The sequence below is a fragment of the Hyla sarda genome, chromosome 10 (genome assembly GCF_029499605.1).
Source record: "Hyla sarda isolate aHylSar1 chromosome 10, aHylSar1.hap1, whole genome shotgun sequence".
Lineage (NCBI taxonomy): Eukaryota > Metazoa > Chordata > Amphibia > Anura > Hylidae > Hyla > Hyla sarda.
In genome coordinates this window covers 47378349-47396076 of record NC_079198.1, presented here as the reverse complement: position 1 = coordinate 47396076, position 17728 = coordinate 47378349, and the positions used below count along the sequence as shown (strand labels likewise).

At 42.8% G+C, this 17728-nt stretch overlaps 1 protein-coding gene across 20 annotated transcripts in view; it reads left to right on the top strand.

The window, feature by feature from the left end:
- The window catches only part of PHLDB1 (pleckstrin homology like domain family B member 1), a 727524-nt gene that overhangs the window by 492743 nt on the left and 217053 nt on the right, over window positions 1–17728 (top strand). For 13 of the 20 annotated variants that reach the window (XM_056544025.1, XM_056544034.1, XM_056544038.1 and 10 more), the window contains 2 exons: window positions 3937–4032; window positions 5280–5471. The exons of 3 other annotated variants lie outside the window; for them this stretch is intronic. In XM_056544025.1, the coding sequence (XP_056400000.1) occupies window positions 3937–4032; window positions 5280–5471 (288 nt within the window). The remainder of the gene's footprint in view (window positions 1–3936; window positions 4033–5279; window positions 5472–17728) is intronic. 4 more of the 20 variants (XM_056544036.1, XM_056544033.1, XM_056544031.1 and 1 more) reach the window with 2 other exon arrangements.

The window sequence follows — 17728 nt, the reverse complement described above, 5'->3', positions numbered from 1 at the left end:
CTGTTGGTCTGCTAGAGGCATAACTCCCTTCCTGCTGGTCCCTTGCATGTCTGCATGTCTGCCTCTGTGGTAGGGTACCCATGTCTGTGTTCCTACGTATGCTAGGACCACCCTGTAGGTGGGGAGCCCACCTTCCTTTTGGTTGGTGGGGTGTGCCTCGGGGCTTCCGGTGCTCATGTTTTCGCAGTTCTGCGGCGTTTGAGCACCTCTGTTCTGCCATGGGGCCTGCTGGGGTGACAGTCAGTTCAGCCCCTCCCTATGCCTCCAGTTGTGTTTCCCGGGGTTTCGTTACGGGATGACTCAGGCACCTACTCGTCACTGTCTGGACTGACTCTCCACACGTCTTGTACTTTTTGCCCAGCTCCAGTGTACTGGATTCCGATCCCTCTTAGGACATAAGGTGGCTCCTCCAGACAGCGATGGGTTGCCATTGGGGCCTGGGGGGTTCCATCCTCCCAGTACTTATTCCGTGACTGTGGGGCGGCATTCCCCTGCTCCTCCTGCACCTTTCCAATCCCATTTCTATATGAGGTATGGGGATCAGGGTGCTTGGCATGGGTCTGTACTTGAGTTTTCCTCTCGCCCACCTTTGTTTTCCCTCTTCTGGAGGAACTATTTTGTTGATTCTTTTCTGCTGCTGAGTTCTCTTTGCTGTTTCCACTGTATAGGTGGAGTATCTGGCGGGGCCCTTGGTGTTTGCTGACTGCATTCCACAGGGCCTTTTTCCAGCCTAGGCTTGTGGGCTTCCTGTCCACTATCACAGCTTGGCTCTCTCCTCTATTGAAGAAGTTTGTACAATCTACCTGGAAGGGGTGTGCTCTTCCTTCCCTTTTTGTCTGTGTCAGTTGTACTGCACTGACACCACAGTCGTCTGGAGTCAGCCTTCCTGTGCCCAGACCCTGAGATTCCCAGCTGGGTTCTTATTTGTTTCTCCCTCCGTTCCCATTCTGACGGGATGTCTCTTTAGTGTGCTCTGGTCCGCTCGGACCACCCGGTCTAGGACTGGTTGGTCTCCTTGGCTTGGACTCTGTCCTAGGATGCTGTGGTGTGCCTTCCTTTTTAGGCGGCTCTTCCGGTCCCTCGGGCCTGGGTTATGGTTCAGGTCTTGGTCTCCTTGGCTTGTACTCTGTCCTAGGATGCTGTGTTATGACTTCCTTTTAGGCGGCTCTTCCGGTCCCTCGGGCCTGGGTTATGGTTCAGGTCTTGGGCATGTGTAGTGTTCCGGCCAAGACTCCTCCGGGATCCCATTGGTCGGGGTGGTCTTTCGGTTCTGCACTCCTTTACTTCTTCATGGAAGTTTTGTTGCTCAGAGTTTTTTTCCGCAGAAGTCTGCTTTTGTTACTCTTGAGGAGGTACCCTGAAAAGGTACTGAAAAGGGGGTTTCAGGGGATTTGTCGCTCCTTCTTCCTTCGGGGTCCAGGTCTTCCCGAGTTGGAGGGCATTCAAGTTATCCGCATTACCCCAGTATGGCTTTTTTGCCTTCTGGGTGCTCATGGCGAGCCCCTGGGACAGCGTTTTTTGGGCCTGCAGCTGTTTCAGACTTGCTCTCTTGCACCGGCCCTTTCCAGTACAGCATCCCATTTTTTTTTTCCCCTGGGGTTCCTTGTCTCTCTATATGACCCGGGTGCCTTGGGGCTCTACAGAGGATGGCCCTTTCCTTTGGCGTCCTAGTCCGTCTCCTTGGACGGGGGATCTGCCGGGAGTTCCATTTCTGGGCGTAGTGTGTCTCCCCCTGGGGGGGGGGGGGGGGCTCGTCCGCAGGCCTTGTGGACATGTGAGTTCAGTCTCGGAACTGATTCCTTTCTCTAGTGTTTTTTTTTTCCCATCCCTTGGGGACTGCTTTGGTACGTCCCATCAGTAAGGTGTCCCCCAATGAAGAGTGACCGAGAAAAGGAGATTTTTTTGTACTCTCCGTAAAATCTTTCTCGTAGCTTTCATTGGGGGACACCACACCCACCCATTTCTTCATCTTTATCCGGACTATTCCTTCCGGTTCTTGGGTTGTTTCTCCGGGATTCCTTTCTAGGGTCCTTCGAACGTATGTCTTTGTTGCCTTCTCCTACTGCTTTATGACAAAACTGATTTCTTCACTGCAGGTGGGTGGGTATATCCTGCCAGGGAGGAGCAGACTTGTCAGCGCCTCTTAGTGGCAAGAGCATATACCCATCAGTAAGGGGCCCCCAATGAATGCTACAAGAAAGAGGTTTTACGGTGAGTACAAAAAAATCTCCTCCTTATTTTCTCCATCGGGAACTGATGTACCTAAACCTGACATTTCTATCTCTGTGTGGTACTAATATAACTCCCAAGCAGCAAGCTTGCTGTTTTGGAGTTATACTAGACTCTGATCTCTCTTTCACTCCCTATATTCAATCCCTTCCATTTTCTTGCCACCTGCTTTTCAATAACTTCTCCAGAATCCGCTCGTTTCTCACAATTGAAACCTCAAAAACTCTATTATTGCTTTGATTCACTCTCACCTTGACTGTTGTAACTGTTCACTTTTGGCCTTCCCTTCTCTAAATTCTCCCCTCTCCAGTCCATCCTCAATGCCGCAGCCAGACACATCTTCCTCTCTAGCCTTACACCGATGCCTGTGTCAGTCATTCTCTGGTTACCCATTAAATCCAGAATAGAGTACAAAATCCTCACTCACACCCACAAAGCTCTCCACAGTGCTGCACCTCCCTACATGAACTCCTTCATCTCTGTCTACCTTCCTACACGTGCTCTCCGTTCTGCTAATGATCAAAAATTAACATCTTCTATAATCAAAACCTCTCACTCCCATCTCCCAGACTTTGCTTGCGCTGCATCGGTTCACTGGAATGCAATACAGCAAACCCTCAGACTTAACCCCAACATCCACAGTTTTAAATGTACCCTAAAGACACCTCTCTTCAAGCAGGCCTATAACATTCCCCAATTGGCCTTCTCCTTTATGTAACCTTCTTTATTTATAAAACATGGCAGGACCATTGTATCAATAAAGCACTTTATGTGCCCTTTTGTCTCAAGCCCATTCCTTATAGTCTGTAAGCTCTCGTGAGCAGGGCCCTCATTCCTCCTGTTTGAATATTTAGTGTGTAATATTGTAATGTCTGACACTGTACTTGTCTTTATTTGTACCCAAAAATTAAGTACTGCAGAATCTGTTGGCGCTATATAAATTATAATTAATTATTATTATTATTATTATTATTGTAAAAACACTCATTTTACCTTATAGAACATGTTGCCAACAATTTTATTTAGGGTAAAATCTGCTTACAGTTTCCCATTAAGAAGTCGTGCATGCAGCATAATAAATTTTTAAAAGGATAATGCAACAGGGGAAAGGTCATGAATAAATCTTACATTCTACACCAACTAAGAAGTGCTGAATACGTGCACAGTTTTGTGTGCATAAATGTAATAAAGGTAATAAATGTATTGGCGCACAATCAGCCATGCCCACCCCCCCCCCCCCCCCCCCATATGCAACAATACAAAATAACAAAGCAAGCACAAACCATCAAAAATAAGGTGCACAACCTTCTAAGCTGGAAAATCACCCAAAGCATGCCAAAACAATGATAAATGCCCTCCAGCCTGTTACAGGGGTTGTCTGGATTTGTAGTAGAACTCTTTGGACTCTGGTTGATAAATCCTGCTGATGAAAAGTCACTAGAATTCTATTCCTGTCATTAAATTGGTACATTCTAACAATAAGTTTGCAATGGGCAACTGTATATGTAGCACATTTAGTAGCCAGTGAAGACTCTTCCCTTCCCTTAATTTTCACACAAGATGTACTTATTTTTTTCTTCTGACAGCATGTTGTGCATTAAGTTATCCTCTGCTATTTGACCTTTTGTGGGTCCTTTGCATTTGCTTCTTTATTTTTCTGGTTGGCTTTTGCTCTTTTTTCCTTTCTACTGCTTTACTTGCTTTTAGGAATACCTGTGCCTGGCTGATGCTCTTCGCTTGTGCAGCAGTTTGCCTTATGCTCACCCCTTCCCCTCTCTCACATCGCTCTTGGCTGACTCAGAGGTACCCAGGATTGCCATTACTTGTGCTATTAAAACTCTAATGCTACATTCATACTACGGAATTTCCCAGCAGATAAATTATGCTTAGAAATTATTTTTCAACAGCCTCACATTGTCTTCAATGGGATTCTGCTGCACCATGGACACTGCAGAATTTCCTGAAAAATTTTACAGCGGAAATTCAAATTCTGGACTCCACTGAAAGAAGGAACACATTAATTCTTTCGACGGAATGAACATTTGTGTCATTAAAATTATTACTCCTATACAGCCACAAGTAGATGGTGATCAGGAGCTTACTGCATACTGGTTTATTAAAACAATATGCTGTTAGCTCCTTAGTGAGGCTGATGAATAATTTTGCCACATGCAGGTGTGTGTAGAAAGCTGATGTTCTGATTTTCTATCATAGACAAGTGTTAGCTTTAACAATGTATGTGACAAATGCAGCATTGTTAGTATGACAGCCGTTATGTGCATGCATGACCCATAATTGTTGTGCAATGTATACTTCATGAGAAGTCAGTATGTACTAAGCATCACTGTAAAACTTGTACAGCATTTCTATTTATATGGGGTGATAAAATTGGATTTACAGGAGTTAGCATTCTGTCGGATATTAAAAAAAGAAAAAACTAACTCCTGCTGCTCTCCTTGTGCCTCTGTTGTCCTGTTGAGGTCCCCGATGGGCTCCTCTTCCTGGTTCCCTGTGGTCAGCATGTCATGCTGCGGCTCAGCAATCACCTTAGCCAGTGATTTGCTGAGCGGCAATTTGACATATTGAGCCTCAGCGCATGAAAGAAGACCGGGCTAGGGTTTAATACATCAGATTGCCGCCCAGCAGTCACTAGCCGAGGCGGGACATCGCAGAAGAGGAACCCACTAGGGACTGCAGCAAGTCAACGGAGGCATTGAGAAGTGGCAGAACGTAAGGAGATATATTTATATTTTTTGGGACTTGACAGAATGGTAGATTTGTTAAATACCCACCACCACAATCATCCTGGAGTACTTGTATGACGTTATTGGGCTGTGCACGACAACACAAGAAGCTGTTTGGCATGAGCCTTAGCAATGCTCAACTTTGTATCCATATTTGAAAAAATATGTCGTGGTTAGCACACATTTTTTCCACTGTACTTTGTGTTTATGCGGATGGTTCTGAATGAAATTGAATTTTCTCCTAGGTATTAGGAATCTTTGAATTGTTTTGTAACCTGTTTGCTGTATTTTATTTTATTTTTTTAGTACATCACTTTAGATCAGCTTCATGACATACTTGGAAATATGACTCCATCCCCTGCTTCTCCTGCTACCCATTTAGCTGACTCTGGTGTTAAACCATTTTCCTGTGCACCTTCCTGTGAAGATCCTAATACTATTCATCTCTCCTCTTCTTCATCATCATCATCCTCCTCTTCTCCCTCTATCTCTATGGAGGTTTGTTCACCCTATTTAATTTGCGTAGGTCATGTTTATTCTGTATTAGTCACCTTGTAAAAACATATAAAGATAAGTTTCTTAGTGAATGAATTGAGTGTAAGGCTAGAATTACAAAGGGTTATAGGTATTTGAATGAGAAGGCTCCAATCTTACCCTGGCTGACTAGGTTTGGTAATGTTGAGACCAAAAATAATAGAGAAATGCCCTTAAGGTGGAATATACTCACCTCTGCCATGTATGTCCTTTCTTTTAGCCTTTATTATTTGAAATCATTTGTATTCATCTGTTTTGTTAGGAAAGCCGCCCCTTAACTACTAGAACTTCAGAAACCCCAGATTTACAGTGTGTTCAGAAACTTTTCAGACTCATACATTTTTCACATTTGGTTATGTAGCAGACCTGTGCTAAAATAAAATTTAGGTTGCCCCTATCATTCTGCACTCAATACCCTGTAATTGACAATGTAAAAACAGAATGCTAGAAATATTTGATAATTTATTGGAAAAAATAAATAAATATATATATACAGTGTGTATGTATATGTGTATATATATATATATATATATATATATATATATATATATATATATACATATATATAAATATTCCAATGGCACAAGTATTGAGACCCTTAGTTTAAAGGGGTTCTCTGTGGAATTTTTTTTGTTTTCTTCAAATGAACTGGTGCCAGAAAGTTAAACAGATTTGTAAATGACTTCTATTTAAATATCTTGCTGTATGCACCAGATGAAGTTGTATTTCTTTCTGGAGTTCTTTTCAGTCTGACCACATTGCTCTCTGATGACACCTCTGTCCATGTCAGGAACGGTCCAGAGTACAAGCAAATCCACATAGCAAACCTCTCCTGCTTTGGACAGTTCCTGATACGGACAGAGGTGTCAGCTGAGAGCACTGTGGTCATACTTAAAAGAAATACAACATCCTTTGTAGTATACAGCAGCTGATAAGTACTGGAAGGATTAAGATTTTTAAATAGAATTAATATACAAATCTGTTTAACTTTCTGGCACCAGTTAATTTGAAATCTTTTTTTTACACTGTAGTACCCCTTTAAGCACATTTGGCAGCGATTACAGCCTCCAGTCTTCTTGGGTATGATGCCAAAAGATTTGCACACATGAATTTAGGGATGTTCTGCCGTTCTTCTCTGCAGATCCTTTCAAGCTCTGTCAAGTTAGATAGAGAATGTCGGTGGACATCATTTTCATGTCTCTCCAGAGATGTTTGATTGACTTCAAGTCAGGGCTCTGGCTGGGCCACTTAAAGGGGTACTCCGGTAGAAAACTTTTTTTTTTTTAAATGAACTGGTGCCAGAAAGTTAAACAGATTTGTAATTACTTCTGCTAAAAAAATCTTTATCCTTCCAGTACTTATTAACAGCTATATGCTACAGAGGAAATTCTTTGCTTTTTTAATTTATTTTTTGTCTTGTCTGCAGTGCTCTCTGCTGACACCTCTGTTTGTGTCAGGAACTGTCCAGAGTAGCATAGGTTTCCTATGAGGATTTTCTCCTGTTCTGGACAGTTCCTGATACGAGCCTGATACAAGACAAAAAAGAAATAAAATAAAAAAGAATTTCCTCTGTAGCATACAGCTGCTAAAAATTACTGGAAGCATAAAGATTTTTAATAGAAGTAATTTACTAATCTGTTTAACTTCCTGGGACCAGTTGATTTAAAATAAATTGTTTTCCACCGGAGTACCCCTTTAAGGACATTCACAGAGTTGTCCTCAAATCACTTTTAACTTGTCCTGTTTAAAGTTAAACCTTCAGCCAGTCTGAGGTCCTAAGCAATCTGGATCACGTTTTTGTTAAGATTATCTCTGTACTTTGCTGCAATCAGCTTTCCCTCAACCCTGACCAGTCTCCTTTTCCCAGCCACTAAAAAACACTCCCACAGCAGAAAGCTGCCACCACTATGCTTCACTGTAGTGATGGTATTGGGCAGAAAATGAGCAGTGGACCAGGGACCCGCCAGTAATGGTAGACAATAGCACCAAACATTTTATGGTAAAATAAAAGGTGTCATTACAAAGTACAATTGGTCACGTAAAAAAAAAACACAATCCCTCATATGGGTCTTTGGATGGAAAAATAAAAAAGTTATGGATTTTAGAAGGCATGGAGGAAAAAAACAAAAGGTGCAAAAATGAAACTGCATTGTCCTTAAAGGGAGTTATCCTCATAAGGTGATATTAGTACTTACCTGCCTGACAGTAATGGACATACTTTGGAAGGATCCGTGCTTGTCTTGAAGCTAAATTGCTGTCCACCATAACCTTGCTGCTATCTTTTTTTGAAATTGCTATTTCTTGTTGGAGTTCCCTTCCTCAAACTACAAGTCCCTTGATCCCTTGTTTGTGTGAGGTCACTTTTCTCCCTCCCACACAGCCACCCAACCAATTGAAGCACACCTGAGCTCCCTACCATGCTGCAAACAATAGACCAGTGTTTTCTAACCAGGGTGCCTCCAGCTGTGGCAAAACTACAATTCCCTGCAGAATGATCTCTCGCCCACCCAGCAGTTGCTCCACCTATTGAAGCAAGGACAGGCTCCCATTCATCACCTGACTAGTGATGAAATGTCTCAGGCCACACTACAACCTGGGAAAACCTGAGACAACACAAATTTTGTATGCTGCAAAAAATAAACATTGGAGCAAAGATCACATAAGAATGGCGAGACCACCATCAAACACAGGTACAGACATTATATTATGAACTACACTAACTTTACAGCCCTTGTAACATAGTCAAAAAAAATTAAATCTAGTATACCCCTTTAAAGGGGAACTCTGGTGGAAACAAGTAGAAAACAAATGTTTTCAAATCAACTGGTGCCTGAAAGTTAAACAAACTTGTAAATTACTTCTATTAAAAAGTCTTGATCCTTCCTTACTTATTAGCTGCTGTCTAAAACAGAGACATTTGTGAATATCATCTCTGCCTGACAACAGTGCTCTTTGCTGACACCTATGTCCATGTTAGGAACTGTCCAGATTAGAATAATATCCCCATAGAAATCATCTCCTGCTCTGGACAGTTCCTGACATGGACATATGTGTCAGCAGAGAGCACTGTTGTCAGGCACGAAAGAACTTCACACATTTCTCTGTAGTATATCTGTAGTATGCAGAAGCTGATAAGTACTAGAAGGGTTAAGATTTTTAAATAGAAGTGATTTACAAATCTGCTTAACTTTCTTGAATCAGTTGATTTGGAAAAAAAAAATTCCACCGGAGTTCCCCTTTAATGTTAAATTGGGCTGTGTCCTTAAGGTGTTATATAAAACTTTCACATTTTTAAAATATTTTTGGAAATATTTCGCATTTTTTTCACTTGTTGATAAATATGAAAAATAAAGTAATATTTCAGCCCAAGCCTACAAACTATACAGATCCATTTGTAACATGGCACTGTCCTCTATTAGATTAACCCCTTAAGGACCCAGCCATTTTACACCTTAGGACCCGGCCATTTTTTGAACATCTGACCACTGTCACTTTAAACCTTAATAACTCTGGAATGCTTTTAGTTATAATTCTGATTCCGAGATTGTTTTTTCGTGACATATTCTACTTTAACATAGTGGTAAAATTTTGTGGTAACTTGCATCATTTCTTGGTGAAAAATTTGAAAATTGAGCATTTTTCTAACTTTGAAGCTCTCTGCTTGTAAGGAAAATGGATATTCCAAATATTTTTTTTATTTTATTCACATATACAATATGTCTACTTTATGTTTGCATCATAAAATTGACATGTTTTTACTTTTGGAAGACACCAGAGGGCTTCAAAGTTCAGCAGCAATTTTTCAAAAATGTTTCAAACTCACTATTTTTCAGGGACCAGTTCAGGTTTGTAGTGGATTTGAAGGGTCTTCATATTAGAAATACCCCACAAAAGACCCCATTATAAAAACTGCACCCCCTAAAGTATTCAAAATTACATTCAGTCAGCATTTTAACCCTTTAGGTGTTTCACAGGAATAGCAGCAATGTGAAGGAGAAAATTCACAATCTTAATTTTTTACACTCGCATTTTCTTGTAGACCCAATTTTTGAATTTTTACAAGGGGTAAAAGGAGAAAAATGTATACTTGTATTTGTAGCCCAATTTGTCTCGAGTAAGCACATACCTCATATGTCTATGTAAAGTGTTCGGCGGGCGCAGTAGAGGGCTCAGAAGCGAAGGAGCGACAAGGGGATTTTGGAGAGTACGTTTTTCAGAAATGGTTTTTGGGGGGCATGTTGCATTTAGGAAGCCCTATGGTGCCAGGACAGCAAAAAAAAAAACACATGGCATACCATTTTGGAAACTAGACCTCTTGAGGAACGTAACAAGGAATTAAGTGAGCCTTAATACCCCACAGGGGTTTCACTACTTTTGCATATGTAAAAAAAAAAAAAAAATTTTTTACCTCTTGTCAAAATGAAAAGTATAGGCCAACACCAGCATGTTAGTGTAACATTTTTTTTTTTTTTTACACTAACATGCTGGTGTAGACCCCAACTTCCCCTTTTCATAAGGGATGAAAGGAGAAAAAGCCCCCCAAAATTTGTTAGGCAATTTCTCCCGAGTACGGCGATACCCCATATGTGGCCCTAAACTGTTGCCTTGAAATACGACAGGGCTCTGAAGTGAGAGCGCCATGTGCATTTGAGGCCTGAATTAGGGATTTGCATAGGGGTGGACATAGGGAAATTCTACGCCAGCGATTCACAAACAGGGTGCCTCCAGCTGTTGCAAAACTCGCAGCATGCTTGGACAGTCAACGGCTGTCCGGCAATACTGGGAGTTGTTGTTTTGCAACAGCTGGAGGCTCCATTTTGGAAACAGTGGCGTACCAGACGTTTTTCATTTTTATTGGGGAGGGGAGGGGGGCTGTGCAGGGGTATGTGTATATGTAGTGTTTTTTACTTATTTTATTTTGTGTTAGTGTAGTGTAGTGTTTTAAGGGTACAGTCACACGGGCGGGGGATTACAGCGAGTTTCCCGCTGCGAGTTTGAGCTGCCGCGCAAAATTTGCTGCATCACAAACTTGCAGCCTGATACTCACTGTAAGCCCCCTGCCCATGTGAATGTACCCTGTTCTTTAAAATGGGGTTCGGGGGGGGGAACCTCCAGCTGTTGCAAAACTGCAACTCCCAGCATGCACGGTCTATCAGTGCATGCTGGTAGTTATAGTTTTGCAACAGCTGGAGGCACACGGGTTGGGAAACACTGAGTTAGGAAACAGACAGTGTTTCCCAACCAGTGTGCCTCCAGTTGTTGCAAAACCACAACTCCCAGCATGCCCAGGCAGCCGAAGGGCATATTGGGAGTAATGGTTACGCAACAGCTGGAGGAGAACAGTTTGGGGACCACTGTGTAGTGGCATGCTGGGAGTTGTAGTTCTGCAACATCTGAAGGGCCAGATGTTACAGAACTACAACTCCCAGCATGTCTGGACAGTAAGGGCATGCTGAGGATGTGTAGTTTTGCAACATCTGGAAGGGCACAGTGGTCTTCAAACTGTGGGCCTCCAGATGTTGCAAAACTGCAACTCCCAGCATGCCCAGACGCCAAGGGCTGTCTGGGCATGCTGGGAGTTTTAATTTACAGGGTCCCATTACAGCAATGCATGTCGCTTTACGGCGACGTGCATTGCTGTAAAGGGCCCGACCGCGGCTGAAGATCCACTCACCTGTCGCCGCCGCCGCCATCTTCATCGCCGGGATCCGGGTCTTCATGGACGAGGTAAGTACCGGGGCCGGTCCCCAGCACTCCCCCGTCCCCCGCCGCGTCCTCCGGTCTTCCTCCCGTCCTCTCCGGACATCCAGGGGAAGTAACCGCCCCCCCCCCCCTCTGCGATTGGTCGGTTAACTAACCAACGGATTGCAGGGTATAGGAGGAGGTGGCCGGCTTGCCACCTCATGCAAAATTACCGGGCAGTCGGGTGATCAGCCCGGTATCGCCGCAGATCGCAGGGGTGATTTCCCTACATGGCCCCCCTCTGCGTTTGCCCTGGATGCCTGCTGAAGCATTTCAGCAGGCATCCGCTTCCGATCTCTGCACGGGGCGCGGCAGAGACCGAAGAAACACCAGGACGTACTAGTACGTCCTGGGTCCTTAAAGCCCAGGGTGCCAGGACGTTCTAGTACGTCCTGGGTCCTTAAGAGGTTAACTAACTACTTCAGAGTTTACTATCATTAGATTGATAGTTTACTATGCAATCTCTCTACAAGGTAATTAAAGGGAATATAGTTTGGTAGATGAGAAAGAAAGTTCTGCTTTCCAGGCACTCTCCACAGGGGTACCACAAACCGAGGTGGACTCTAAGTATTAACGTATATGAACGCTTTGCCAAAAACAATACAAAACAAAATAAAAAATAAAACAGTATCAGACAACGCCATTAGAGGGGCGGGACCCCCACTTCGTCAGGTCATGCGTTCCAGACTGTCCAATGATCTTATATAAGGGAGAAAAACCTGCTAAAATAAATATATTAACTGGAAAGGTAAAACAAATGAATATAACACAATAATGTATTAGAAACATATTCTCCGTGTTACATAATCAATGCATTGATTGGAGTGTTACTAATTTTGTGTACCAATCCTGATGGTTGTGCGGGCGGTATTAACAAAAATAGATTCAACAGGCGGCTTCTGCACGGGTACACGTACTGAAAACAATCTCGGACACCTGTGATAATGAGATTGCCAGGTGTGCCCAGTTTAAGGAAAAACTACTAAAGGTGGGTGTTCCACATTATTAAGCAGTACCATTTTCAAGCAATATGGGGAAGTAAAAGGTTAGAGATCTGCTGCCGAAAAGAGTGAAATAGTTCAATGCCTTGGACGAGGTATGAAAACATTAAATATTTCACGAAAACGTGCGTGATCATCGCACTACTAAAGGGGTACTCCACCGGAAACATATTTTTGGTGCCAGAGAGTTAAGCATATTTGTAAATTACAATAGATACAAAATAAAAGGTTGTGCAGCTCACAATTAACTAGCCGAGGTAAGGAGGTGTACAACACCAGGTGTTAGAAATTTAAAGCAATATTTTCAAACAGTAACCAACTCCTCAAGACTAGTATCAGTTACCTGATACATAGATGAAAGATAGTGTATATAATTGCAATAGATCACTGGATCGTGCTTCAATTATAAGATACAATTTTATTTAAAATGTATAAAATATCAATTGTTGCAACTTGACCTCATCGCACAGGGCCCTTGTGCTGAGGAAAAAAGATATATACGTACTTATAACTTGCAAATACAATAAAAACAAACACCGATATTTAGCATTAATAGAAAAATATGAAATTGATGTCACTTTCGGTAATCCGGTAACTGATAGTCCAGAAATATTCTAAAGTCCCGTAAATAGTATGGGATCCTGATATATTATATAAGATGGATGGGTTATAGTTACCAGCCTGATACAAGTCCCACTGTATCGTCACCTGAGGATAGATGGTGAGGTCCGCAAGTCTCGGGTGGTAAAAGACACTGGCATACGTCACCGCGGCGGTCTGCCTGCCACAGACCAGTTTGAATGAAAGCCGCTCCCGAGATCTCTCGCTGTAGTTGGGATCTAGAGGTAAAAATTCCTTCCCGACTCCAAATATGCTAGTCAGAATAAATCCCTGTATCAACATTCTGTCCCTATAATTCTGATATACATAACCTGTAATGTTATTATTCTCCAAAAATGCATCCAGACCTCTTTTAAATTCTTTTACAGAGTTCCCCATGACCTCCCCCTCCGGGAGAGAATTCCACAATCTCACTGCTCTTACAGTAAAGAACCCTCGTCTGTGCTGGTGTAGAAACCTTCTTTCCTCTAGATGTAGAGGATGCCCCCTTGTTACAGATACAGTCCTGGGTATAAATAGATCATGGGAAAGATCTCTGTATGGTCCCCTGATATATTTATACATAGTTATTAGGTCTCCCCTAAGCCTTCTTTTTTCTAAACTAAATAACCCTAATTCTGATAATCTTTCTGAGTACTGTAGTCCTCCCATTCCCCGTATTACCCTGGTTGCCCGTCTTTGAACCCTCTCCAGCTCCACTGTATCTTTCTTGTACACTGGTGCCCAGTACTGTACACAGTATTCTATGTGTGGTCTGACTAGTGATTTGTACAGCGGTAGAATTATTTCCTTGTCGTGGGCATCTATGCCCCTATTGATGCACCCCATAATTTTATTTGCCTTGGCAGCAGCAGCCCGACACTGTTCACTACAGCTAAATTTACTATTAACTAAAACTCCCAAGTCCTTTTCCACGTCAGTCGTTCCTAGTGTGCTCCCATTTAATACATAATGCCAGCCCAGATTTTTCCTCCCCATGTGCATTACCTTACATTTATCAGTGTTGAACCTCATCTGCCACTTCCCAGCCCAAACCTCCAACCTATCCAGATCCATTTGTAACAGTGCCCTGTCCTCTATTGTGTTTACCGCTTTAGAGTTTAGTATCATCTGCAAAGATTGCTACTTTACTACTCAACCCCTCTACAAGGTCATTAATGAATATGTTAAATAGGACAGGACCCAATACGGACCCCTGTGGTACCCCACTAGTAACAGTTACCCAGTCAGAATAAGTACCATTAATAACCACCCTCTGTTTCCTATCACTGAGCCAGTTACTTACCCACTTACACACATTCTCCCCAGCCGAATCCTTCTCATTTTATGCACCAGCCGTTTATGTGGAACCGTATCAAATGCCTTGGAAAAATCCAGATATACGACATCCAGCTATTGCCCCTGATCCAGTCTGGAGCTCACCTCCTCATAGAAGCTGATCAGGTTAGTTTGACAGGACCGATCCCTCATAAATCCATGCTGATATGGAGTCATACATTTATTTGTATCAAGATATTCCAAAATAGCATCTCTTAGAAAACCCTCAAACAATTTACATACAATAGAGGTTAAACTAACAGGCCTATAATTTCCGGGGTCACCTTTTGTCCCCTTTTTAAAGGAAATCTGTCATCAGAATCACCCACACTAAACCTGTTACACAGGCTTGTAGTGTGGGTGATCCTGATTAAAACGCTTCTTACCCGGTTAAAAATGGTTCAGCGGTCCTTAAGATATCTTTATCTTTAGTTTTCTGTTATTCCCTGGCTTGGGACTCAGTGGGAGGTCTTATCATCTCGGACTCGGCTACACGTCATTCTAGCTGGGTGGAGCGGCCGCCCGGCTCATGAATATTCATGAACTTATCCTCGTGGTGTAACTCCTTTTTCTAGGTCTGGTGGGGAGGGCCGCGCATGCGCCGCGTTCCGTACACCCGGAAGCGGCGTTCTCCCCCCGGCTTCACTCGAGCTGCGGCCCTATACAAGTAAGAAGACTGGCTGCATGAGTGAAAATCTTGTTCCTTCAGTTTGTGAATAAAAACACCATCCGTCCCTCCCTTCCTCCCACCCCCGGCTTTTCACTCATGCAGCCCGTCTTCTTACTTGTGTAGGCCCACAGCTCGAGTGAAGCCGGGGGGAGAACGCCGCTTCCGGGTGTACGGAACGCGGCGCATGCGCGACCCTCCCCATGTCGAGGGGGGCAGAGTAGGGACACAATTTTAACATACAGCAAAGCAGCAGCTCAGAATTGCTCAGTGTGCACTGCAGGCACGCCGGGCATCTCCATCATAGCAGAGCAAATTGTTTCACGCTTGCGCGCTTCAACAGACCCTCCCTCTCACCGCTTCCCTCACCTGTATATCACCACCTACAACAGGTGACGTCAGAGGCGGGAGGGATTACAACAAGCAAGGGTTTAAAAACAGTTACAAAAAGAACTTAATTTAAAACCAAAAAACAGTTACAAGAAAGTACCCAAATCTATTCTATCATTAAGACCTGCATTATCCTGTGCCCGTGTTTTTAAAATCCAATGGGCCTCTGCTTCACGTAACTCTTTTACTGTGTTCACTCCTTTTTGCGGTGTTAACCGCTTAATACCTGTGAATTTCAATACGCTTGTGTTTCCACCGTGTGGGATAAACATAATTTGGAACAGTGCATTGTAAGTTTCTTATGTTTAAAAAAAATACTATTATCATTAGGAGGTTTGTTCAATAAAATGTTAATTGTACTCTTAATAGTTTATAACATGAGAATTATGCTGACTGTTATTTACATTAATTTAGGTAAATGAGAAAAATATTTGCATAATAATTTGGAACAGGGTGTATATATAATTATACACATACATACAGTGGGTAAAAAAATATTTAGTCAGTCACCAATTTTGCAAGTTCTTCCACTTAAAAAGATGAGAGGCCTGTCATTTTCATCATAGGTCCACTTAAACTATGAAAGACAGAATGGAGGGAAAGAATACAGAAAATCACATTGCAGGATTTCTAATGAATTAATTGATAAATATCTTGGTAAAATAAGTATTTGGTCACCTACAAACAAAGCAAGATTTCTGGCTCTCACAGACCTGTAATTTCTTCTTTGAGTCCTCCACTCATTACCTGTATTAATGTCACATGTTTGAACTTCTCAGTATAAAAGACACCTGTCCATAACCTCAAACAGTCACACTCCAGACTCCACTATGGCCAAGACCAAAGAGCTGTCGAAGGAGCAGTGTACAAGACCACTGATAATCTCCCTCGATCTGGGGCTCCACGGTAGATCTCCCCCATTGTGTTAAAATGATCACAAGAACGGTGAGCAAAAATCCCAGAACCACATGGGAGGACCTAGTGAATGACCTGCAGAGAGCAGGGACCAAAGTAACAAAGGCTACCATCAGTAACACACTACGCCGCCAGGAACTCATATCATGCAGTGCCAGATGTGTTCCCCTGCTTAAGCCAGTACATGTCTGGGCCCGTCTAAAGTTTTCTAGAGATCATTTGGATGATCCAGAAGAGGATTGGGAGAATGTCATATGGTCAGATGAAATCTGTAGTAGAACTTTTTGGTAAAAACTCAACTCCTCATGTTTGGAGGAGAAAGAATGCGGAGTTGCATCCAAAGAACACCATACCTACTGTGAAGCATGGGGGTGGAAACATCATGCTTTGGGGCTGTTTTTCAGCGAAGGGACCAGGACGACTGATCCATGTAAAGGAAGGAATCAATGTGGCCATGTATCGTGAGATTTTGAGTAAAAACCTCCTATCAGCACGGGCATTGAAGATGAAACGTGGCTGTGTCTTTCAGCATGACGATGATCCCAAACACACAGCCCGGGCAACAAAGGAGTGGCTTCATAAGAAGCGTTTCAAGGTCCTGGAGTGGCCTAGCCAGTCTCCAGATCTCAACCCCATAGAAAACCTTTGCAGGAAGTTGAAAGTCTGTGTTGCCCAGTGACAGCCCCAAAACATCACTGCTCTAGAGGAGATCTGCATGGAGGAATGGGCTTAAGACTTAAACAAAACGTTTGACCTCTGTCATTGCCAACAAAGGGCATATAACAAAGTATTGAGATTGACCAAATACTTATTTTCCACCATAATTTGAAAATAAATTATTTAAAAATCAAAACAATGGGATTTTAGGGATTTTTTTTTATTAGGTCTCTCATAGTTGAGGTATATCTATGATGAAAATTACAGGCCTCTCTCTCATCTTTTTAAGTTTGAGAACTTGCACAATTGGTACTTATTTTCCCCACTATGTGTGTGTGTGTATGTATATATATATACATACATATATATATATATATATATATATTGTAAGGATTCCTCCTTGGGAATTAGCTCTGGGGTCGTCCTGGTCACTTGCCACGGGACACATTTCCTCGCAATAACTCGCCAGACAACCGTTCTGAATAAAAATCGGGCACCTCGCCAGCTTTATTTACAAAGGTTGCAGGTAAAACAAAACATAACTCAGGAACAAACCAAAGTCCTAGACCGTCTGGTCACTGACTACACATGTAAGCATGCCCTGACTACTAACTGGTGAGCTACCCTCAGCCAGCATAAAACATGTGCCACTGCAACCTGTTTTACTCACAGTTCACACTGTCACTTGGGGCCACTCACAGATTCCAGCTGTGTGCTTCCTCAACAGGGCCCGAGTGTCTCCCCCTACAGCAACATACTGTTTCCCAGGGAGAGACCCAACTATTATGTTTCCTTTCCTTTTAAACACACTTCCCCTTCCTGATACCTCATTAATCAGGCCACAGGTGGATTCTCCAGAGTTAGCAAGGGAAATACACCCTTTCCTTGCCACACTGCTACAATATATATAT